This window comes from Poromitra crassiceps, assembly GCF_964638095.1.
Source record: "Poromitra crassiceps genome assembly, chromosome: 6".
Lineage (NCBI taxonomy): Eukaryota > Metazoa > Chordata > Actinopteri > Beryciformes > Melamphaidae > Poromitra > Poromitra crassiceps.
This window is the reverse complement of record NC_139627.1, coordinates 59916750-59942467: the sequence shown is the minus strand read 5'-3', so window position 1 is coordinate 59942467 and position 25718 is coordinate 59916750. Positions and strand designations below refer to the sequence as shown.

Genomic DNA, 25718 nt, shown 5'->3' with positions numbered 1-25718 from the left:
AATCCCCCCCAAATCTATAAATCCCCCCTATCTGAAGAACATCAGGGGGGAAATCCCCCCTAGTTTGCAAAGTGAATTTCAGGCCCCATATTGGTTTCTAATGTTCTTTTTCTTTCTTATGGGCTGTATCCGAGTTTCTAATGGTTAGTGACGATGATGGTGAGCTGTAGTGTTTCTATTGGTCTGTGATGGTTCTGATGGTGAGCTGTAATGTTTCTATTGGTCTGTGATGGTTCTGATGGTGAGCTGTAATGTTTCTATTGGTCTGTGATGGTTCTGATGGTGAGCTGTAGTGTTTCTATTGGTCTCTGATGGTTCTGATGGTGAACTGTAGTGTTTCTATTGGTCTCTGATGATGGTTCCATGCAGAGCCGTGTAGATAGAAGAGTCCCGACATCTCCATTCACTCCAATGGACCAGTTTTTTACTCTCAAGAGTTCCAGGAAGTAAGGTCCTGGATTAAGCAGCACTGTTTGTGTTGTACTCTGAAAGGGTTTTCCCCCCCTTTAATCAAATTGTACATTATCAGCTTTATTTTAGCATGCAAAAGTAGAGCGAGACCCATTCCTGGCTGTTCATTGGCTAATGAGTCTCGCATTTTGGTCCTCCGCTGACGCCACTCTCTCTCTAGAGGACACTAGTTCCACAGTAATGGTTTCCATCAGCGCCCCCCCCACGCGTGCCGCTGCAGTTTGCAGCTCCCTCTGCCTGTCACATGACTCTCTGCCTGTCACATGACTCGCTGACCTACATTCTGGAGACGCAACCGAGAGCCGAGCTAAAATTAGATCTGTCCGGAAGAGAGCTTTCCTTTGAAGTTGGGCTGCGTGTCCCTCCTGAGCCACCGTAGATCCCACAGCCGGCAGGATCGAAGAAGTGGGCCAGCTGTCTGTGTGTGTGTGTGCGTGTGTGTGAAAGAGAAAGTGTGTGGGGTGGACTGTGGTTATTGCTGAGCCAATGTAACACTGACACAGAAACAGTCACACACACAAGCAGCGCGCGCACGCACACACGCACACACACACACACACACACACACACACACACACACACACACACACACACACACACACACACACACACACACACACACACACACACACACACACACACACACACAGCTGTGCTGCAGAAATTGCAGTAATGAGCAGGACAGATAATTGCACCCTCAATCACTGCAGCAATTAGACGGCCCCTCACAGTGTGTGTGTGTGTGTGTGCTGTGTGTATGTGTTGGTATTTGCATTTTTAAGCAGTGCAGCCGCTTCTCTAACTGTGTGCTAGTGATGAGATGGAGCTTCTCTAACTGTGTGCTAGTGATGAGATGGAGCTTCTCTAACTGTGTGCTAGTGATGAGATGGAGCTTCTCTAACTGTGTGCTAGTGATGAGATGGAGCTTCTCTAACTGTGTGCTAGTGATGAGATGGAGCTTCTCTAACTGTGTGCTAGTGATGAGATGGAGCTTCTCTAACTGTGTGCTAGTGATGAGATGGAGCTTCTCTAACTGTGTGCTAGTGATGAGATGTAGGGGACAATGTTCATGGCGAGAACTGTGTGTATGTGTGTGGGGGACAATTTGTTCATGGCGAGAATTCACGAGATTTGGGTGGAGCTAGGCGACAAGGAAGAGAGAGTGTGTGTCTGCGACAAGGAAGTGTGCGCGCTAGTGATGCGCGGGTCAGGGTTTTTTAACGCCCGCACCAACCCAACCCGTCATCGGAGCCAGTCCGCCCCGCCCCGCCCCGTTAAAACATCTGAAAACCCAGAACCCAGCCCAACCCAGCAGCTCGCAAACGGCCAATTTAATGTAATATGTCTCTTGACTCACGATGAGCGCAGCAGAGCTCTCCAAGGTGTCCAAACTCGTCTCCTTCTCTCTCACAGACAGACACACACATGCGTGCCGGTGAGCGACTGGACAGCTGTTTTACTGCTCTGCGTTGCGCGGCGGCTGCTTTCATGTCGTCCAGTTCTTTCTGCTTCGGCGGCGCTATAGACTCAGCTATTATGGATCTTTCCTAGGTAGTCTACAGAAACACTTTTTAATTACCTCATGCGCTCTCAATTGGTCACGTAGCCTACTCACGTTGCAGTAAAATTGACAAATAGATCACAGTCGAGTCCACACAGAAAATCTGCGGTGGCATTAGTTTTATGGACACTTCAAATAATAATTACAGCGAGCTACAACCTCATCTTCACCGACACCATCTTAGTAAGACAGACAACGAGCTACAACCTCATCTTCACCGACACCCTCGTCCCACACGGTCCCTGGACAAATAACATTGGTCTCTATGTGCAGCCGGGCTGTGAGGCGAGTGCTTAGGGACCGTCTACAAAGTGCAACACTGACCACAAAAAGATTCAATAACTTCACGGTCCTACGGTGTAGCTTCACCAAAATCATGTCACACATCAATGGCCTCTTGCTGGTTGGAAAAATATGATTTTGCATAATTTTAGAGAATTTCTTTGGGGGGGGGAAGTGCTTTACAAATGGACAGATAAAAAACAGAAGAGTAAGAGATAAAAAGTAATCAATTAAAAAAGTGCACTAAACAATTAAATGCCAAGCACAATAATTAAATTAAATCATATCTACCGGTGATTTCTTTGTCTGTTCTTTGTATTGGTGTATGAGTGAGTTTTATTGAATGATTTACTTTAGAGAAGCTGCTTCAGTAACTAAACCTTTCCACAGTGAACTGTGTGTGCCCCCCTGTGCCCCAACGAGGATAATCGCTGCTGAGCTGGCATGCTCCTCCAACATCCAATCAAACAGCCTCAGCTGCTTTATCATCCAATCGTGCAATCGTGTATGGACGTTCGTCGAGTTTAAACAGCCATAACGTGCAGTTATTGCAAGAATAGACTCAATAACAACAATTAAACAAGTACAGGAGTATCGCCGCAACAGCAGAGTTTCTCGGCGGAAAATATGCTTTTGACGTTCTCTGGATTTGGATTTGACTGGATCCAACGCTGATTGGCTGAAGGAGTTGTCTGTCAAGGCACGTACACCCGCCCAACTTACGCCCACTGCTAAACACTGGTGAAAGCTTGAGGCCAGACGGTCTGGTACAACAAAATGAAATGTGAGGTCACGTGACCGGCTGGTTTACCAGACTACATTAATATCTGCATATCCAAACTGTTCACATGACGGGTTTTAAATTGGCAATATTACAGTGTATACTGTATGTATGTATATGTATATCCCAGCCTCTGGTTTCACAGACCACGGCTCACTCCTTTTTTCAGAGAATGTCTCTCCTCCTCCACCCGCCTGGCCTGCACAGAGCCCTGTTGCTTTTCCTCCTCCACCCGCCTGGCCTGCACAGAGCCCTGTTGCTTTTCCTCCTCCACCCGCCAGGCCTGCACAGAGCCCTGTTGCTTTTCCTCCTCCACCCACCTGGCCTGCACAGAGCCCTGTTGCTTTTCCTGCTCCACCCGCCTGGCCTGCACAGAGCCCTGTTGCTTTTCCTCCTCCACCCGCCTGGCCTGCACAGAGCCCTGTTGCTTTTCCTCCTCCACCCACCTGGCCTGCACAGAGCCCTGTTGCTTTTCCTCCTCCACCCACCTGGCCTGCACAGAGCCCTGTTGCTTTTCCTCCTCCACCCACCTGGCCTGCACAGAGCCCTGTTGCTTTTCCTGCTCCACCCACCTGGCCTGCACAGAGCCCTGTTGCTTTTCCTGCTCCACCCGCCTGGCCTGCACAGAGCTCTGTTGCTTTTCCTCCTCCACCCACCTGGCCTGCACAGAGCCCTGTTGCTTTTCCTCCTCCACCCGCCTGACCTGCACAGAGCCCTGTTGCTTTTCCTCCTCCACCCACCTGCCCTGCACAGAGCTCTGTTGCTTTTCCTCCTCCACCCGCCTGGCCTGAACAGAGCCCTGTTGCTTTTCCTCCTCCACCCACCTGGCCTGCACAAAGCCCTGTTGGTTTTCCTCCTCCACCCGCCTGGCCTGCACAGAGCCCTGTTGCTTTTCCCAGCCAGGAGACACCGCTACACTGATGGAACTCTCACATATCACTTTAGTGACTAGCCAATCACACAGCGCGGCTAAATATCATGGTATCGGCGACATAACAACGTCCTCCAGGTGCGACACCAAAAGAAAGTGTCGACGCTAAAGACGTCATATCTGTTTAAGCATGAACCAGCAGCATGCAGGACGCTCATGACTCTTATGAACAAAAGTGGGGCGGGGTTTAGAAATCCACCAATGAGGCAGGAGAGGAGGCGTGATTGACATGCAAAGGAGGGAAGGAGAAGGAAGAGAAGAAGGAGTCACCTTGGTCAGCAGGTGGGAAGGCTTCCCTGCTATGTTTCTCAGAATCAGAGAGGTTTCTCTGTCCAGATAGGAGTGCTTCAGAGAGAGAGACACACACACACACACACACACACACACAGACACACACAGACAGAGAGGGAGAGAGGGAGAGAGAGAGAGGGAGAGAGAGACAGAGAGGGAGAGACAGAGAGACAGAGAGGGAGAGAGAGAGAGAGAGACAGAGACAGAGAGAGAGAGACAGAGACAGAGAGAGAGAGACAGAGACAGAGAGGGAGAGAGAGAGAGACCCAGTGAATTAATTGAGTGTGTGATTGGTTGAGCGTGGCAGTTTAGTAGAAAGCTAGAAAGAGTCAACAACATTAATCAATATGAAAAATATAATGATAATCACAGATTCATATGATAATAATCATGATACATATGATATAATCATGAGATGATAATCACAGATTAATATGATGATTAATCATGATAAATATGCTAAATATGATGATAATCACAGCGAAACACCTGAGGAGAAAATAAGTGTGTGAACGTAATGAGTTGGCTTTGAAGACATGTGCTGTGAAGACCAGCTGGGGAGGAAATCTGATTAGACAGACTCAAAATCAAGTCTGGTTTAAGCTGACGTAATAACTGACTATGACATAATAACTGACCAGAGGTGTAGATCAGTGGTTCCCAACCTTTTTTCTCTTATGTAGCCCTTGAGCTGTTTTGCAATATTATCTCCTCACTCATGTGTGTCGATGATTCTCCTACATAGTTCTATTAACCTCATTATTATATACCGTAAATTCCGGACTATAAGCCGCACCGGTGTATAAGCCGCACCTGCAAAGTTGACTATTTTTTTCTTATATAAGCCGCACCGGACTATAAGCCGCGGGTGTTTTAATGTTTTTTTTTTTTTTTTTTTTTTTTTTGTGTTTTAATGTTTAATTACCATATGTAAGGGTTCATGCACAGAGGGGATTGTCGGGAAAGAGATGGCTGTTTGAGGAAGCTCCCATTTATTAACATTTCAACAAAACAACATAACACAACACCACCTGTGTTGTTTTTTACAGTGCACACAGTGTCATACAGTGTGGTGAAAAGAGGGCAAGAGAGGAAATTAAAACTTATTATAGTTATATAGGATTTATAGTTAGAAAGAGTGCTAAAAAAGAGAGATTTTTTTTTTTTTGAAAAAATCCATAGATAAGCCGCACCGTTATATAAGCCGCAGGGGCCAAAAAAGGCCAAAAAACGGGAAAAAAGGTGCGGCTTATAGTCCGGAATTTACGGTAATTAACTTTTAGTAGGCCTCTGATTATTTAATGGAAATCCCATTAAATACAATTATTCCAATTTCAATTGGGGAAAAAGTTTTACCGAGATAGTCCTATGAAATTACTTCTACTTGGAATATTGTTTATAATTTATTTTGTATTTGTTATAATTTTATAAATTGTAATCCCCAATCTTTCCAAGTACCCCCTGCAAGCTGCACAAGTACCCCTAGGGGTACACCTAGCTCTGGTTGGGAATCACTGATTTAGATTACAAGTCAAGTCAAAGTCATTAATGTTAAGTCTCAAGTCTAAATGTATAACATCAAGTCAAGTCAGAACAAATCAAGAGTCCAGTATCAATTTAATATCTTAAAGAAAACTAAATATCAGGACTTTGCAATGCGATATGGTTTTAATGGCATACAAACTGGATAGGAGCATCATAGGTTTGAGTTATATCATCATAGAGAACATACAAATTGAAACATAATTTAAATTCAGTCGTCTGCTGGAACAAATCTAATCACTTTCAATCTAAAGCCTGTGGTTGAGGTATTTTTTTATTTTTTTGCTTAACTGAGTTAAATGAAGTACCTAAGTGGCAGCCATGATAAGATCGGTTGTCTAAACGCTAAGGAAAGGAGCAGCAAAGCTTCCTGACTTAGCTCCTTTAGCATAGGAGGGAGCTGTTAGCACCAGGCTAAGAAAGCTTTCACACTTGCACAATCCTGGAACATTCCAAAGTGGCCTAACCCCAACTTCAGCCCGGGGCTAGCTGGCCCTGCTCTGGAGCTCTGGAGCAGCGTTAGCAGAGACTTTTCCTCTAAACACGGGGCTAGCTGGCCCTGCTCTGGAGCTCTGGAGCAGCGTTAGCAGAGACTTTTCCTCTAAACACTGGGCTAGCTGGCCCTGCTCTGGAGCTCTGGAGCAGCGTTAGCCGGGACTTTTCCTCTAAACACGGGGCTAGCTGGCCCTGCTCAGGAGCTCTGGAGCAATGTTAGCCGAGACTTTTCCTCTAAACATTCATCATAAACACTGGCTAAACGTTGCCGGTGTGAAACGAGGCCAGAGACGGGGCCGTTAGCTGTATGCGGCAGCGCTCGTTCATATCATATAGACTTGGGTTTAGTACAGGTTAACCTGGGTTAACAAATGTGTGTTTGAAAAGGGGCTAAGATAAGGCTAAGAGCATGCAGTGTGAAAAGCCCTTTTTGTTCCCAAAATGAAATATCCACTTACTAAAGTGAGATATTGACTTAACTCATTGAGTGCCAGCCACTTTTGGAAAACGGAGGCTCCCAGTGCCAGCCCTTTCAGAGCGTTTTCAGTGATTTCTCGAGGCCCACAGAATATTGTGTGATATTACTATGTAAACACCGAACACGCCCAAAGAACGATGAGACTCTATTGTATCATCAGCAAAAAAAAGTTTATTGATATCATTTTCCGTTCTTTAGTTATCAGCAGTAGAAGATAGGTTGTTTTCACCAAAAACAGACGTTTCAAACTAGAAGCTGAGATAATCAGCCTTTTGTGAAATTAAGCATTTCAAGCACATCACTGACTCTGAAGCTAATATTTTCTGATGTAGTGACACCTCAAAAATAATTTCCTTCAATAAAACAGCGAAAACAAAGGAATTTTGTTTGGCAAAATAATATTTTTTAGCTGCAACCAGCAGCGCTGGCCCCTGCGTGCGCAGACCCTACACCTTCTTGCTGGTCTTGATTTACTGCTGGTGGGCATCAGATATTCTAGCTTGTGTTTGGCAATCTGTCCATCGAGCCTGCTGTCACAACACCAACACTGTTGTATGCTGCCCTGCGTGCCCCACCCCCCTCAACTGCACACCCCTCCTCCGTGGGAGTGTCTCTGGTGGCTCTCTGCTGCGTTTGCTTTGCTACTCCCAGCTTTTTCACAGCGTTCCGCCGTTTTTGTCGCCGGCTCCCAGCGCTTCCAGCTGAGAATAATGTAACTTTTCAGAAAGACGCTGGTGTCGGCAACTAATCATGTGGATGGGCTATCGCAGCGGAGACGGAGGGGCTCAATTGTGGCAGCAGCTTGGCTGCTGTTCACAGGCACAGCTAACGTTATGCTTCATGCATATCAATGCATACCGACGCGGTTTCCGTTTCCCCATGACTTCTCTGTTTTTTCCTCACCTTTCTCTAATCTGGAGAGCACTGTCGCCACCTAATGGGTCCGTAAAATAGCTTTTACACATTCAACATCCACCATACTTTCACAGGAGATGCATCAGGCTTTGATCCACGTCCCACCGTCAAAAAACGCAATTGACGACTTTAGTCGTCATTGGCACTCTACGTTACTATTTGAATTGACGACGATAGTCGTCATTGGCACTCAATGAGTTAATTGTTGATCTAATATTTTCTATTTTCCCTTTGTAAAGGCTGTGGCCTGAAACGTGGTAAAGCAAATACATGCTCCCTCTAAACACAAAGAAGGAACTAAACTGGAGTCAAACCTAGGAAAACTTGATCTAAACTAGACTGATGCTGCTAAGCAGGCCGAGAGAGAGAGAGAGATTAGACAGATTTAATCAACATTGTAGATATGATTATATTCTCTCTCAGTTCTGATTCTTTCTCTCTTTCTTGTGTGTGTGTGTGTGTGTATGTGTGTGTGTGTGAATCACTAGAAACAATTTTATAGAAAGCATTAGTTCACCACAGATTAAAAATAATATTTAGGTCAAACAGAACACACACACACACACACACACACACACACACACACACACACACACACACGATTAAAGTCAGCTTTTCCCTTTGGCCAAGATTTCACCCATCACATCCAAACGTGTGTGTGTACATGCGTGTGCGTGTGTGTGTTTGTGTGTATGTGTGTGTGTGTGCACGTGTTTGTGCGTGTGCACGTGTTTGTGTGTGTATGTGTGTGTGCGCGCATGTGTTGATCCCTGCTCGGCCACAGTAATTAAGACAAGACTAGTGAGGTGCATTATGTTGTATTTATGGGTTTCAGTCACGTGGCCGACATCTTGAGGACTGAATGCAGCACCCAGCTTTTTATTCGTAGCTGTTTTTACAATGTTCAGTAAGTCTATGAGAGGACTTCTAATAGGGAGAATGGCAGCTCTGTCATTCCCACAGCGCCCTCTGAAGGCCTGTTCCTGCATTATGCATTTGCGGCGTCCGCGTGCCGGCGGCTTGACAGTGTCAAGTTGCCTGGAACTTTTAAATCCATTTCCTGCACAGCTCCTTCAAATTAAAGTTTTCCGTTGGCAAACGTATGGGGTGCATTTATTGGGGAGTATGTTTAGGAAATGAAATGTGTTTCGCTTGCTAGCTTGATTAGCGGCACAATTAGCTACTTCTCTCGCTGAAACAAGTCGAGACAACGTTTGGGGATATTTGGAGCTACCGCGCCCGCTGCGAATCCGTTATAAACACTGCAGGAAGTTAGAGGACAGTGGAGTACAAGCAGAAACTGTCAAATGAGGCTGATTTCTGAACGTACAAACAAGGAAGTCTAGGTGGGGGCGCAACTTCCCCAAATAGTAAAACTACAGAATTAGGCGATGGGCCCAGCCGGCGTATCTGCTTTAGTTATTGAAAGCAATGATCCTCATCGAGGGAGAACCCAGCCCTCTAAAGTTGCGAAAATTATTTTCATCTTAATCAGATTCCGTTTGTTGCCACTCGCAAATTGTACGAGCCTTTCCAAAACCAGAGTTTAAAGTACGTTACATTTGCAGGCAAATGCTGCGACCTACTGGCCGCTAGAACCAATAGCACACCAAGATACTGTTGGAGGGACGTCATTGACCTATCAGAGTTCGTTACGTTATCATACGGCTCTACTCTTCCTCCCCGAGACGAGTTGGACACAACAAACAAAACAACATGATATATAGCAGCAGCTGCATCACTATACATTTGAGCGTAAGTATTAATGGTTTGCAACTTGTTTGTGTTGTACAGCATTTTGTTCAAACATATGGTGACGTTGAATCAGTGTTAGCTTAGCGCTAGTTAGCTAGCACACGCTAGAATGGGCCTGCATAGCCATTTCTAACTAGCTAGTTTTTCTCAAATTGATATAACGTTAGCATGGAACCATCTCGTTTTGACAGTGGGGAGATGATGTTAGCTTTTAGGTTGATACTAAACCTTCAGATCTTTACTACCTAACATCAGAAAAGCTAGTCACAATGCAGGCTGCAAACTCACCGTTAGCGTTAGGTGACAGCTTAGGGTAAGGTGACAGCAAACTTTTCATACCAAAATAGGAGGATTTCTGAGTCGTTTGATTTCTGCCCTGGTATCTGTCACCTTTTTCACTCTCCATGACTTTGCATCCCTGAATATGAAGTCAGTTAGATTTATGGATCACTGCACCAAAACTTCTGATATGCATACATGAACCACCATCATTCAGTCAGTCAGTCAATTAATCAACAACTGTATTAATCCAACTCGTTTTGAATAGTTTGTTGATGTAACAAATAGTAACATAAAAAGCAGATACACCAAATAGCTCAAATGTGAAAGAGAATCTATAAATGTTGATAAATGAAGATGGCTGTGAACCCAAAATAAAAATAATTACAATATTGTGACCCAGAGTTTAACTAAACTTCTGTGGGCACTGGACAGGGCTCTGCTAAGCACTGCAGTGTATGAGATTAAAAAGTGACTTCTTCTGTTTTCTTTGCAGGTATATTTCCACCAATTCCAATGGATCTGTGTCCTGTCAGAACCCTCAACTGCAGTGTCCTGCAATACAGAACCATCTAGGTCACACATGGGCCGGACCCGGCCCCTGGACCATCTCAATCCAGCACCCAACGTCCTCAAAGGAAAACAAAACAATGCACAAAAAGTCAATAAAAGACAGCATCACGTTAATAAATCTAATCCGCTACAGCCATTTGATTTGTATCACTATGATATCAGGAGATTAACAGGAGAAATTACCAATCACAGCGGGAGAGAGGGTTACAAATAGAGAGACCCCCATGAAAATCAGGAGTGTTGGCAGTTATCAGTCCAATGTGTTGCACTTCGCTTACTTTATATTATGTAAGTTAGTATGGCCCTCTGGAAAAAAAATGTCCCACCCCTGATCTAGGTTGATAGACTTTCAGATATCAAGTATCTTGGTCAACAGGCTGGCATAAGTAATGTCTCTTATAATGATCATTAAAACTGATTTGGTGACACAAAGTATTTAACACTGTTTCATTATTTGCATCATCAAACATAGCTGCTATCAAGAGGTTTTGAGGTGTCTTCAGTGACCAGCTTACTATACCAGGTCACTCTTACCAGAAGTGACTACGCTGTTGTCTGTTAGCCAAATATATTTCCAGGCTGTTAGATTATAGATTATCTGACATCAGCCATCTTGATAGATATTCCACTGTCATTGTTTTAATTTTGCAGAGTTGTTGGCTCATTTGTTCTCTCTTTAGTTGAGATGTTTTGCATGAACTGTAATACCATCTGATATTTTCAGTGTTCCTGCAAAAAAAATCATCCACAATTCATTTAAACAGATGGACATTTGCTGGTCTCAGTTCATTTATTTTCACGGCTCAAACCTTCAGATTTGTTGAAATACTGATCTATAGAAGTTAAAATAAAAAGACTGCATAGGGGTTATGAGTGTGCAATCTGTTTCCTTTCTTTACAACTTAGAACACACTACAAAACATGAAAAGCCACTTTTGCCTGCTCCTTGGTTGACCGTGCAGATGTATAAACATGACAATTAAGCAAAGAAGTGATTTTATATTTAAACTGAGGTTCTAATTACATTTGAAGACCCAGACAGTAGTCTACATCATGATAGCAGAAACGGGCAGCTACAGATGCACTCATTTGGCTTCCATCAGGTCATCCTGTCATTGAAGGTTGGAGGCAGTAGATTCTTGCAGACAACAGTGAGCCATGTCAGCCTGGTTTTGCAGCATGTCAGATTTTCAAACCTGTCCAACAAATCAATATAAAATATCAAACAATGTTGCTGCCTGTCCAAAAATCTATAAGTAAGTCACATTGGTTAATTTTAAGTAATTTTAATTAAAATGTTTGTGTTATTAATACAAATGTAACGTTACTCTAGATTAGAGACTAGTGAGCAGATTACTAAAATATACTGTATTTGAGGTAATAGCCACATTTTTTAAATGAGGTTGATAGTTTACCCAACTCATTTACCAACCATTACACCCCTGCCTGTAACGTTAGTTAAATATGCTGGCTGCTGTTTATTATGTTGGTATTTCTAATATAGTTAATCACAATAGCTAGCGTTTTAGTCCAAGGGAAGCATAGCCTACAGACTGATCAGTTAGTGCTCATAAACTACTAGCGTTGTACTGCATTGACTAGCTCACAAAAGTTGCTAATGAAATAAACAGACTTTGAAAGGGGTAACGTTAGTTGTAAGGGCAAATTTACCAAAGAACTTACCATAAATTAGTATTTTATCTGGCGTGGCGTGCCCCACTTCCAAGCCACCAGAAGCTGCCGAACCTTCACAACTGACGTCACGTCTTAACACCGAATTGCTGGCTAAGTTAATATTATATAAATTAATACAAATCATAGTAAAGTGCCACTGAAAATCATTCCAAAAAGTTAACAGCGTGTGATGTTGTGGCGTTTGGATTTGACAGTAACCAGGAACTACAAGAGCAACGTGAACCACGTGATACTTTTCCAAGCCCGCTATTGGATGATAAGTACAAATACGTCATGCATGGGGGACCCTAAACATAGCTGTCTGCTCTCTTTACCGGAGAAAATGCAAGTTGACAGAGTTAGCGATCACAAAATATGGCAAGAAAGAACGGGTGGCAACAAATTTATTTTCATTTGTTGAGACATGTCTCAGTTGTTAATAAAGGACTGGGTTTTCCCTCGGTAGGGATCGTTTAAGTGCACGAAATCTCCGCTGGGCCCGCCGCCTAAATGGGGCTTTACGTTTTCAACCTTTATAATGGGATCCTATGGTGGCAGCCTTAGAGTCACATTTGACTCTAGCTGAACTTACAGGTTGCACTTTTGACTAAATTCACACATTTTAAAAGTGTGACAGTTCACACTGCACAGACATGACACCCTTCAGTTACTTCAGTTCACACTGCACAGACATGACACCCTTCAGTTACTTCTGCTCTCACTCACAATGTGAACATATCAGAGATTTGTTTTTGAGATATTAACTTTTGTTTGCCAGCTTTTCAGCTTTGTTTCACACTAGTTTCTGCTGCAGCACCACTGACATTATACACCCGGAAAGTAAGTTCTTTGGTGTCGTGATGTCACGCCGATCCATCCTATAGGCTACTGGACTGTACCGGTCCATCCTATAGGCCACTGGACTGTACCGGTCCATCCTATAGGCTACTGGACTGTACCGGTCCATCCTATAGGCTACTGGACTGTACCGGTCCATCCTATAGGCCACTGGACTGTACCGGTCCATCCTATAGGCTACTGGACTGTACCGGTCCATCCTATAGGCCACTGGACTGTACCGGTCCATCCTATAGGCTACTGGACTGTACCGGTCCATCCTATAGGCTACTGGACTGTACCGGTCCATCCTATAGGCTACTGGACTGTACCGGCCTCCAAACTGTTGAGCGCGATGAGCGGGCTCTACTGCAGGGAACACTGACTATCGATAAGTAGCTCATACAACTCTACCCTTAAAGCCCCCCTCCACTCAGTTCAGTGTGTAGCCATGTTGTTTCCTGCTCTGCTAATTAGCCAAAGTGTTGCTGCTGTATTTTGTTGACAAAGAACCTTATTTTGGCCTCAAACTCTTCAATTGGCTCACGTGCTAGAAAGGGGTGCTGACGTCAGACTTTATGGTTGTCAACGCTCACGTCACCGGTCATATTAATAATATACAATATTAGAGTGAATACAATGTGCCGTTAGCTTGGCTTAGTTACGTTTGCTAACGTAGTTCGTTCTGGCTCAAAATGCCGCGATAGTCACTTTTTGCCAGTTACGCTCTTTCAATTTCTTTTGCTTATATGCCCACCAGCTTTGATATCTAGTTGGCTGGTTATGCTGATATTTATAATAATATGTGGTTTCTGGCTGAACATTTAGCGGAGTGGAGGCAGCCATACTGTTTCCGGTCTGACCGGTTGGAAGGGAGACAAAGATCGTATTGAAGGTAGGAGCGAGGCTCGGCCAAAACACACAGGACGCGGAAGCGCAGTGCAGAAGCAGCAGAGCGCGCTGAGAGAGTTATCCTTTTTGGACAACAGTGCTCCAGCCGTGACGTTGCAGTGGAACATCTTGTTACCAATAGACAAACTTTGGTGCAAAAGATTAGACTGGTGACGTAGTTGATGACGGCGCGTGCAGTTTTTTTTTGTCTGTGTCACAGTAACTCAGAGTGTTTTGGAGCAGAGACTAGGTGCTAAAGACAGACAGATGACTGTGTCACAGTAACTCAGAGTGTTTTGGAGCAGAGACTAGGTGCTAAAGACAGACAGGTGACTGTGTCACAGTAACTCAGAGTGTTTTGGAGCAGAGACTAGGTGCTAAAGACAGACAGATGACTGTGTCACAGTAACTCAGAGTGTTTTGGAGCAGAGACTAGGTGCTAAAGACAGACAGATGACTGTGTCACAGTAACTCAGAGTGTTTTGGAGTAGAGACTAGGTGCTAAAGACAGACAGGTGACTGTGTCACAGTAACTCACAGTGTTTTGGAGCAGAGACTAGGTGCTAAAGACAGACAGATGACTGTGTCACAGTAACTCAGAGTGTTTTGGAGCAGAGACTAGGTGCTAAAGACAGACAGGTGACTGTGTCACAGTAACTCAGAGTGTTTTGGAGCAGAGACTAGGTGCTAAAGACAGACAGGTGACTGTGTCACAGTAACTCACAGTGTTTTGGAGCAGAGACTAGGTGCTAAAGACAGACAGATGACTGTGTCACAGTAACTCAGAGTGTTTTGGAGCAGAGACTAGGTGCTAAAGACAGACAGTTGACTGTGTCACAGTAACTCACAGTGTTTTGGAGCAGAGACTAGGTGCTAAAGACAGACAGATGACTGTGTCACAGTAACTCACAGTGTTTTGGAGCAGAGACTAGGTGCTAAAGACAGACAGTTGACTGTGTCACAGTAACTCACAGTGTTTTGGAGCAGAGACTAGGTGCTAAAGACAGACAGGTGACTGTGTCACAGTAACTCAGAGTGTTTTGGAGCAGAGACTAGGTGCTAAAGACAGACAGGTGACTGTGTCACAGTAACTCAGAGTGTTTTGGAGCAGAGACTAGGTGCTAAAGACAGACAGATGACTGTGTCACAGTAACTCACAGTGTTTTGGAGCAGAGACTAGGTGCTAAAGACAGACAGATGACTGTGTCACAGTAACTCAGAGTGTTTTGGAGCAGAGACTAGGTGCTAAAGACAGACAGGTGACTGTGTCACAGTAACTCAGAGTGTTTTGGAGCAGAGACTAGGTGCTAAAGACAGACAGGTGACTGTGTCACAGTAACTCACAGTGTTTTGGAGCAGAGACTAGGTGCTAAAGACAGACAGATGACTGTGTCACAGTAACTCAGAGTGTTTTGGAGCAGAGACTAGGTGCTAAAGACAGACAGTTGACTGTGTCACAGTAACTCACAGTGTTTTGGAGCAGAGACTAGGTGCTAAAGACAGACAGATGACTGTGTCACAGTAACTCACAGTGTTTTGGAGCAGAGACTAGGTGCTAAAGACAGACAGTTGACTGTGTCACAGTAACTCACAGTGTTTTGGAGCAGAGACTAGGTGCTAAAGACAGACAGATGACTGTGTCACAGTAACTCACAGTGTTTTGGAGCAGAGACTAGGTGCTAAAGACAGACAGGTGACTGTGTCACAGTAACTCACAGTGTTTTGGAGCAGAGACTAGGTGCTAAAGACAGACAGGTGACTGTGTCACAGTAACTCACAGTGTTTTGGAGCAGAGACTAGGTGCTAAAGACAGACAGTTGACTGTGTCACAGTAACTCACAGTGTTTTGGAGCAGAGACTAGGTGCTAAAGACAGACAGATGACTGTGTCACAGTAACTCACAGTGTTTTGGAGCAGAGACTAGGTGCTAAAGACAGACAGGTGACTGTGTCACAGTAACTCACAGTGTTTTGGAGCAGAGACTAGGTGCTAAAGACAGACAGGTGACTGTGTCACAGTAACTCACAGTGTTTTGGAGGAGAGACTAGGTGCTAAAGACAGACAGATGACTGTGTCACAGTAACTCACAGTGTTTTGGAGCAGAGACTAGGTGCTAAAGACAGACAGATGACTGTGTCACAGTAACTCACAGTGTTTTGGAGCAGAGACTAGGTGCTAAAGACAGACAGATGACTGTGTCACAGTAACTCACAGTGTTTTGGAGCAGAGACTAGGTGCTAAAGACAGACAGATGACTGTGTCACAGTAACTCACAGTGTTTTGGAGCAGAGACTAGGTGCTAAAGACAGACAGGTGACTGTGTCACAGTAACTCACAGTGTTTTGGAGCAGAGACTAGGTGCTAAAGACAGACAGATGACTGTGTCACAGTAACTCACAGTGTTTTGGAGCAGAGACTAGGTGCTAAAGACAGACAGGTGACTGTGTCACAGTAACTCAGAGTGTTTTGGAGCAGAGACTAGGTGCTAAAGACAGACAGGTGACTGTGTCACAGTGACTCACAGTGTTTTGGAGCAGAGACTAGGTGCTAAAGACAGACAGGTGACTGTGTCACAGTAACTCACAGTGTTTTGGAGCAGAGACTAGGTGCTAAAGACAGACAGGTGACTGTGTCACAGTAACTCACAGTGTTTTGGAGTAGAGACTATGACTAAAGACAGACAGATGACTGTGTCACAGTAACTCACAGTGTTTTGGAGGAGAGACTAGGTGCTAAAGACAGACAGATGACTGTGTCACAGTAACTCACAGTGTTTTGGAGGAGAGACTAGGTGCTAAAGACAGACAGGTGACTGTGTCACAGTAACTCAGAGTGTTTTGGAGGAGAGACTAGGTGCTAAAGACAGACAGGTGACTGTGTCACAGTAACTCACAGTGTTTTGGAGTAGAGACTAGGTGCTAAAGACAGACAGGTGACTGTGTCACAGTAACTCAGAGTGTTTTGGAGCAGAGACTAGGTGCTAAAGACAGACAGGTGACTGTGTCACAGTAACTCAGAGTGTTTTGGAGCAGAGACTAGGTGCTAAAGACAGACAGATGACTGTGTCACAGTAACTCACAGTGTTTTGGAGCAGAGACTAGGTGCTAAAGACAGACAGATGACTGTGTCACAGTAACTCACAGTGTTTTGGAGCAGAGACTAGGTGCTAAAGACAGACAGATGACTGTGTCACAGTAACTCACAGTGTTTTGGAGCAGAGACTAGGTGCTAAAGACAGACAGATGACTGTGTCACAGTAACTCACAGTGTTTTGGAGTAGAGACTATGACTAAAGACAGACAGGTGACTGTGTCACAGTAACTCACAGTGTTTTGGAGCAGAGACTAGGTGCTAAAGACAGACAGTTGACTGTGTCACAGTAACTCACAGTGTTTTGGAGCAGAGACTAGGTGCTAAAGACAGACAGATGACTGTGTCACAGTAACTCAGAGTGTTTTGGAGCAGAGACTAGGTGCTAAAGACAGACAGATGACTGTGTCACAGTAACTCACAGTGTTTTGGAGCAGAGACTAGGTGCTAAAGACAGACAGATGACTGTGTCACAGTAACTCACAGTGTTTTGGAGCAGAGACTAGGTGCTAAAGACAGACAGGTGACTGTGTCACAGTAACTCAGAGTGTTTTGGAGCAGAGACTAGGTGCTAAAGACAGACAGTTGACTGTGTCACAGTAACTCACAGTGTTTTGGAGCAGAGACTAGGTGCTAAAGACAGACAGATGACTGTGTCACAGTAACTCAGAGTGTTTTGGAGCAGAGACTAGGTGCTAAAGACAGACAGGTGACTGTGTCACAGTAACTCACAGTGTTTTGGAGCAGAGACTAGGTGCTAAAGACAGACAGATGACTGTGTCACAGTAACTCACAGTGTTTTGGAGCAGAGACTAGGTGCTAAAGACAGACAGATGACTGTGTCACAGGAACTTTTTATCTGTCATCATTCTCTTTGTGGCCTGCACCTGGAGGAAGTAAGGTGAGTTTCAGCCATTCATTCATTCATTCATTCATTCGGATCACCAACTACAAAGTGGGCGTGTACCTCTGTGCTGGCCTGCCCTGGATTGGCTCCTTCAGGCGGGGGCGTGGCCACAGACTGCAGGCTGTCTGTGTCGGCGGAGCGCAGCACACTGTCCAGCGAGTCCATGGAGGAGGCGGAGTTAACGGAGGTCCCGGATGCCGAGGTGACGGAGGAGCGCGAGGAGTGGACCATCGAACGCACCTGAGAGAAACACAGCAGAGCATGAGGAACGCTTTTTGTTCTGTTCCTTTATTCATTCATCCATCCAATCTTATTTCTTTTGTTTTTTGGTCTCTCTTTGATTTGAAGACTTTATTTCAAACAATCTGTTCATCTGTTGTATAAAAAAGTCAAATTATTACTTGAAGTTCATCTTTCAACATCTATAAAATCTGGAGAATCCAGTCTGGAAAGTCTCTCAAATGAACCTGGTAAACCATCCTGATCATGTGAACTCATTCTGTTTGGTTCTGCTGATCAGTCTGGCCTCCAGCCCGCCCACAGCCCCGCCCACCGCCATTTCCAGAAATTACAAAGTGCACGGGCCAATCAGGAACCTGCCTCGTAGTTGACAACATAACCGGCCAATCAGGGACGCCACTGGCAAAACAGTATGGCAGCTCCCGAAGCAACGAGCGGTAACTTTAACGCCACCTGCCAATATTGGGCTGTGAAAAAGAGGGATATTTTCGGGGGGTATCGGTGAATGGCCGACCCTCAACGTCCCCATATAACCCTACACCACAAATTAATAGAATAAATACAAGGATGTAAAGTAAATGACTTTTATTTAGTCTTAAATTCATAGTTCACTGTAAACTAAATAATAACATAAACAGCCTACAAAATGTACAAAAGATGTGATCAAAAGTCAACATCTAAAACAAAAAGTAAAACAACTTGCAAAATGCACGGTGTTGGCTGATTCTGTGACTTTATACATAGAAAAAAGGCTGACAAAATGAAAAGGCGATCAGGATCATCCGGCTTCGTTTACCTCGTGTTCGGTCACCGTGCCAACCGAGCCCGTGCGGCGGTGCTGGCGGTGAGAGGAGGCGGGGCGTCGCATTGTGGCAGAGTAGGAGGAGGAGGCGGAGCCAAGAGAGTGGGAGGAGCTCTGGCGGGCGGCTTCGTCCATACTGAGAGAGGCCTGAGGCAGACGCAGACACACACGGCTTTCAGCTTCACGTGGAAACTAACAGAATCAGAATCAGAATCAGAAAGACTTTAATGATCCCCGGGGGGAAATTGGGACAGGTTACAGTAGCTCGCACTCAGAACACAACATAGCATAAAATAAACAGTAGTAAAATGCGATAGTAAGCAAAAATAAGCAAAATAAAGTAGAGTAGGTATAAAGTAAGCAAAATAAGTAGAGTAAGTATAGATTAGGTGACAATTGCAGTTATTGCACACTGGACTTATATTAAGTCGGCTTGCCCTTTACGTTACACAGCCAGGCACAGTTAACCTATCGGCTGGCTCAGTCTCAGGGAGACTGAGCGTCTCCGAGGTGCTCTTTTAAGAGAGGCATTAAAGAGTCCAATGGCCACAGGCAGGAATGATTTCCTGTGCCTCTCCGTGTTGCATCTAGGTGCAGACCTACAGAGAACGATGAGGGCAGTGTAAAAAAAAAGAAAGCGTATAAAATAAATAAACATTCATTACTCGTAATCGAGGTAAAAGTTTGAAAGAATCGTGATATTGATTTGAAGTCATTTCACCTAGACCTAATGGAGAGTTTGTGAAACTGTGATGGTCATGAGTCTCATCAGTGATGACTCCAGCACAGTAACAGGGAGCTGATGTCACCATTCATGTCCCTGACACAGCGGAAGGATTGCCACATTTTTATATTGTAATTTGCAATATATTGAAGAACAACAAAATGTCTACCAATTCCTGAAGGAATTTCCCACAAGTCATCAGTTTACTGTTGGTAGTGTCGGGGGCCCGGGGGACTGTTCTGCTTCCATCTGATTTATGGAGGCTTTGTTCAAACTAGTGTCCTCTAGAGAGAGAGTGGCGTCAGCGGAGGACCAAAATGCGAGACTCATTAGCCAATGAACAGCCAGGAATGGGTCTCGCGCTACTTTTGCATGCTAAAATAAAGCTGATAATGTACAATTTGATTCAAGGGATGAAAAACCCTTTCAGAGTACAACACAAACTGTCTATTTTGCTGCAACTCGACAATGCTGCTTAATCCAGGACCTTACTTCCTGGAACTCTTGAGAATAAAAAAAATGGTCCATTGAAGTGAATGGAGATGTCGGGACTCTTCTATCTACATGGCTCTGGTTCAAACTGTCTCTCTGTTCAGTTGGTGTCATAGGTGCAATGAATTGTGGTAATTGTAGTTCACAGTACAGTCTGACTCACTGGAAGCAGGCAGGTATAAGCTCTGCCACTGGTGCTGAGCAAAGGGAAATACATGTTTCATATGTGTGAGATCATGTGCAAAATAAATCTGCATTGTTTTTCAGTGAAGTGTTCCTTTAATAGAAGCTCTTTTCTCATGTGATCCTACTGTAAGACTCCTCCCACCTTCTCCAGCTGGGCAGTGATGTCATCCAGGCTGAAGTTGGACGCCAGCGCCGGTCTCCCATGATGCCCGGCGGCGGCCCTGATGCTGCCGGCCGGCGAGGCTCGGGCGCTGCTGCTGCTGCTGCCTCCGCTGCTGCCCCCACCCCCACCCCCACCCCCACCCCCACCCCCACCCCCACCCACACTGTTGCTGTGATGACTGCTGCCGCCACCTGCTGGCTGCTGCCTGCTACTGCGACCTGCTGGAGGCTTCTGACGCACCTGGAAGAGAAAGAGAGAGACAGATAGGGAGGAAGGGAGGGAGCGAGAGAGAGAGAGAGAGAGGCATAGAGAGAGGGGGGAAGGGAGAGAGAGAGAGAGAGAGCAAGAGAGAAAGAGAGGGAGAAAAACGTATCATGAAGGGTTTGGTTTCAAAACAAGACTCCGCCATTTAAAAAAATTACTTTTTTTTTTACTTCTGTGGACTAGCAAACTCTAGTGGACATAAATCACAATTGCAGGTTTGTGCACTGAGTCACACAGTCATGTGGCACGCAGTGGATTATGGGATACTCCACGCTGTGGAGGCTGATGTAGTCTAGCTCTCCGCAGTGAGCGCGACCCCACACAGTTATCATTGCTGTACATGCTAGCTAGCCATCGACCATGTTAGCTAGACTAGCTGTATGCCTGTTGTATTATTGTTTACTGGATAAGGAATAAATGATCCATGCGTGTGCTAGATTTAACAGAGAAGTGCCTTGTCTCTTTGTCCCTACATTGGTGACCCTGACATTGGTTCTTTGGAGCATGTCACCCACAAGCTGGATGATGCAGTAGCCATCATGCTGCACACGCTTTGGGAGTCGGCGACCAGTATGAGTCACTCAGACAAAAGAAAAGAAAATACGCGGTGAAAAAAGTTATATACTTCTTTGTATGCGCGTGTGTGTGTGTGTGTGTGTGTGTGTGTGTGTGTGTGTGTGTGTGCGCGCGCGCGCGTGCGTGTGTGTGTGTGTGTGTGCCTGCATGTGTGTGTACCTTGGTGTCGGTCAGACCCAGGCGGGCCATGCTGCCTGTGCTGTTTGGCTTGTTGTGGATGGAGCTGAGCTCCTGTTCGATGGAGCTGAGGTCAGCCATCAGTGCATCCAGATCCACGTTCTCCCCCTGGTTCAACGCCTCTGCAGACAGACAGACAGACAGACAGACAGATAGTCAGTCAGACAGACAGACAGACAGACAGACAGAGAGACAGAGGGACAGACAGTCAGACAGAAACAAACAGACAGACAGACAGTCAGACAGGTGGTGAAACAGGGTGAGAGACAGTCACCTGACATAGAGGTAGGTTGCAGAGTAGGGATGTTCATCAATTATCGAAAATCGATAATTGATCGTTAAGGAATTCATTAGATCATGTAGAATTTTGATCGATTATTATTATTATTATTATTATTATTTATTTTTTTGCGGACTAGGTTTGGGTGGAATTCGTTCCTCCTCGCCCCACTCCATTGCACAGCCGACTAACGTGAGGTGGAGCTTCATATAGTCTCTAGTTTTCTGGCTGGGCACGGGCCTTTGTGCCAACAAAACTGTTTTAAACATGGGGAATTCACACCGGCATGCGCCGGGGACACAAACAAACGCACCCAGCGGTCTGCGGACCTCAGTGAGGCTCAGGCCTGTTGATTTGACTCTTGTGCTGTCAGCTAAGCTGGAAGACACCGATTGCCTTACATCATGTAACCTGACATGTAACATGTTTGTTTACCTGGCCACAGCGCTAGTGTCTGATATTCTTACTACACAGCGGCATCGCCATTATAGCTGGCCGAGAACGCGCAACGTTATTACCAGACCAGAGTCAAATATATATATATATATATATACTGTATATATATATATATATATATATACTGTATATATATATATATATATATATACTGTATATATATATATATATATATATAAAAAGTATATATATATATATATATAATGATTATTATTATTACGCTATCGATAATCGATAATTGATCGTTAATTTTCCCGATTTTCGATTATGGAAATTGTTCAAAATGAACATCCCTATTGCAGAGTATCTGATCCTGTAGTGTTTCTTTGCCGTTCTAGCTGGCTTTGTTCTTTGCAGAACAAAGCCAGCTAACGCTAGCTAGCACTATTGTCTGCTGCAACTGTAGCTCTGTCTCCCGAGTCACGTGTACAAAACCATCGTCTGACACATTTGATTTCCATCTGTTTATGTGACCGTTCATAGCAGCCAGCTAGGTTGGCTTGTGGCTCTGAGCCGAGAGCCCTTCCGCTCTTCCTATGACGAGTAGATCACGTGCTTTTTTCAACGGACACCATTGGTTCCGCGGCGCAGTGATGCCTTCACTTGCAGCTCAAAAAGACATCCACAGCATTAAAAATTAGACGCTGAAGAATCGATTCTTGGGAGTTTGGAATCGATCCATGAATCGTGGCATTAACTCATTCATGGCCAGTTTAGGACTGCCAATATTTAGCACAGGCCAAAGATTTTCATAATTGTTGGTCATCTTTCAAGACCCACAGTAAATTATCTATTAGCACCAAAGTGATTTGCAATACCTCAAAATGAAGATGTACGTCTCTGGGTTCACCAGGGAAAAAAAAGTGAGCTTTTAGCATGTTCTGTACTCTACTTATAGCCATTTATATACACCCTGTTTTCACCAAAAAGGTCTCTCTGAGAAGATAAATTGCAGAAAATGGCATTTTTCTAAATCACACAATCTCAGGCAGAACTCGCTCTCAATTCTTTTATTTTGAACTGTATTGACATCAGACATGTAAATATTATTCGTTATGACACAAATGAAAAAAAAAAAAAAAAATATATATATATATATATACACGAAGTGCTTTTTTTACATTCAACAATACAGTTTACTCAGTGTGAGTGAGTGTGATCATAGAATAGAATGCAGAGATCAGTGTAGTCTCTCTCACACACACACACACACACACACACACACACACACACACACACACACACACACACCTTACCGTGAGATCATCCGGGTCCTGTCGCATTGGAATCCAGTCTTCCTCGCCCTCGACAGGAAAGTGGCCGTGCTGCTTCGCTCTGTGTGAAAGCCATTTCTGTGGCGAGGCTGCTGTTCTCCCCCAACTCACACAGTTGTGACTCCGTCTCGTCTCTTTCGGGCTGGGACACAGGAATGGGGTCGAGGGACCAGGATCGATCATGTTGGTCACGGGTTTGACTACCGCGAACGATCGATGTCCGCTGCCCTGCAACAAGCCGATCAGCTCGTGCAGCGCGCCGAGGGGCGTTTCAATGGCGTTTCTCCTCTCTGCACAACTTCACAAGGAAGCGCGTTTCTCTGTTTTCTGTTTTTCCTCCTGCTCATTTCAAAACAACAGCTGCGGTATGTGTTTGATCCCGTGTTGTCGGCTTGTCTTTGTGGCTAGGGACCTGATAACATGTCACAGGCTGGGGAAGTGTTTGAACTACGCGCTGCACTAATAAAAACAAAAACACGTCAAACACGTCTTTGGCGTGGATGGCTATTCCTGATAACACATCAAAGACGTCTTTGGCGGTGAATGAGTTAAGAATCGCGATCCTTTCAAGAATCAAATTTTTGGAGCACCCCTAGTCAACAACATTGCCGCGCTGATAGCGGAAAAAAGAGGAGGATTCAATTCCCTCTTGCAGAGGAGATTGAAAAGACAATAGACAAACACCTGAAACGTGTCTGAGCACGAGAAAGAATTTGAAACTAGAACGACCGCAACGCAGACGTATGCCTCCGCCATTAGTTCATTCTGGAGTCCAAATCACCATTTGAGGCAAATTGGAAGAGATTCCGTCAAGGCGCTCCTGTGATGTTGCGTTACAGAGCTTGGAAATTGGGTGTGTGAGAGGTCACAGTGACCTTGAACTTTGACCACCAAAATGTAATCAGTTCATCCTTGAGTCCAAGTCGATGTTTGAGACAAGTTTGATTAAATTCCGTCAAGGCATTCCTGAGATATCGCGTTAACAAGCTTGAAAATGGCGTTCGAGAGCTCACCTTGACCTTTGACCACCAAAATCTAATCAGATCATCCTTGAGTGTAAGGCGATGTTTGAGGCAAATTTGATGAAACTCCGTCAAGGCATTCGTGAGATATCGCGTTAACAAGCTGGAAAATGGCGTTTGAGAGGTCACAGTGACCTTGACCTTTGACCAGCAAAATGTAATCAGATCATCCTTGAGTCCAAGTCGATGTTTGAGACAAGTTTGATTAAATTCCGTCAACGCATTCCTGAGATATCACGTTAACAAGCTTGAAAATGGCGTTTGAGAGGTCACAGTGACCTTGACCTTTGACTTTTGACCACCAAAATGTAACCAGTTCATCCTTGAGTCCAAGTCGATGTTTGAGACAAGTTTGATTAAATTCCGTCAAGGCATTCCTGAGATATTGCGTTAACAAGCTTGAAAATGGCGTTCGAGAGGTCACAGTGACCTTGACCTTTGACCTTTGACCACCAAAATCTAATCAGATCATCCTTGAGTCTAAGTCGATGTTTGAGGCAAATTTGATGATATTCCGTCCAGGCGTTCCTCAGATATCGCGTTAACAAGCTTGAAAATGGCGTTCGAGAGGTCACAGTGACCTTGACCTTTGACCTTTGACCACCAAAATCTAATCAGATCATCCTTGAGTCTAAGTCGATGTTTGAGGCAAATTTGATGATATTCCGTCCAGGCGTTCCTCAGATATCGCGTTAACAAACATCGTACGGACGGCCGTACGGACGGACGACCGGACGGCCGTACGTACGGACGGACAACCAGGATCCATAATGCCTCCGGCCTGGCTATCGCCGGCGGAGGCATAACAACCAAAAGACGCCAAATCAAAAAACTGGAAACACTAACTTAAAAACACAGCAAAACACAAGAACACAACAACAAGGGAGAAATGGTTAACGCAACTTAACAGAAACCGAACGTAGTGTGCTGCTCGCCCGCGAGTCTGAACTATGCCTTAACGCCCGCTGTCTGAACTATGCCATAACGCCCGCTGTCTGAACTATGCCATAATGCCCGCAGTCTGAACTATGCCATAACGCCCGCAGTCTGAACTATGCCATAACGCCCGCTGTCTGAACTATGCCATAACGCCCGCTGTCTGAACTATGCCATAACGCCCGCAGTCTGAACTATGCCATAACGCCCGCTGTCTGAACTATGCCATAACGCCCGCTGTCTGAACTATGCCATAACGCCCGCAGTCTGAACTATGCCATAACGCCCGCTGTCTGAACTATGCCATAACGCCCGCTGTCTGAACTATGCCATAACGCCCGCGGTCTGAACTATGCCATAACGCCCGCTGTCT

At 44.9% G+C, this 25718-nt stretch overlaps 1 protein-coding gene across 1 annotated transcript in view; it reads right to left on the bottom strand.

Annotated features, from left to right (window-relative positions):
• LOC310778041 (ras-associated and pleckstrin homology domains-containing protein 1-like) overlaps window positions 1-25718 on the bottom strand; it is a gene marked incomplete at its 5' end in the record, with an annotated part of 71285 nt that overhangs the window by 43561 nt on the left and 2006 nt on the right. The window contains 5 exons of the mRNA XM_083638359.1: window positions 4297-4371; window positions 17814-17993; window positions 18790-18942; window positions 20340-20600; window positions 21360-21499. Coding sequence (XP_083494485.1) covers window positions 4297-4371; window positions 17814-17993; window positions 18790-18942; window positions 20340-20600; window positions 21360-21499 — 809 coding nt within the window. The remainder of the gene's footprint in view (window positions 1-4296; window positions 4372-17813; window positions 17994-18789; window positions 18943-20339; window positions 20601-21359; window positions 21500-25718) is intronic.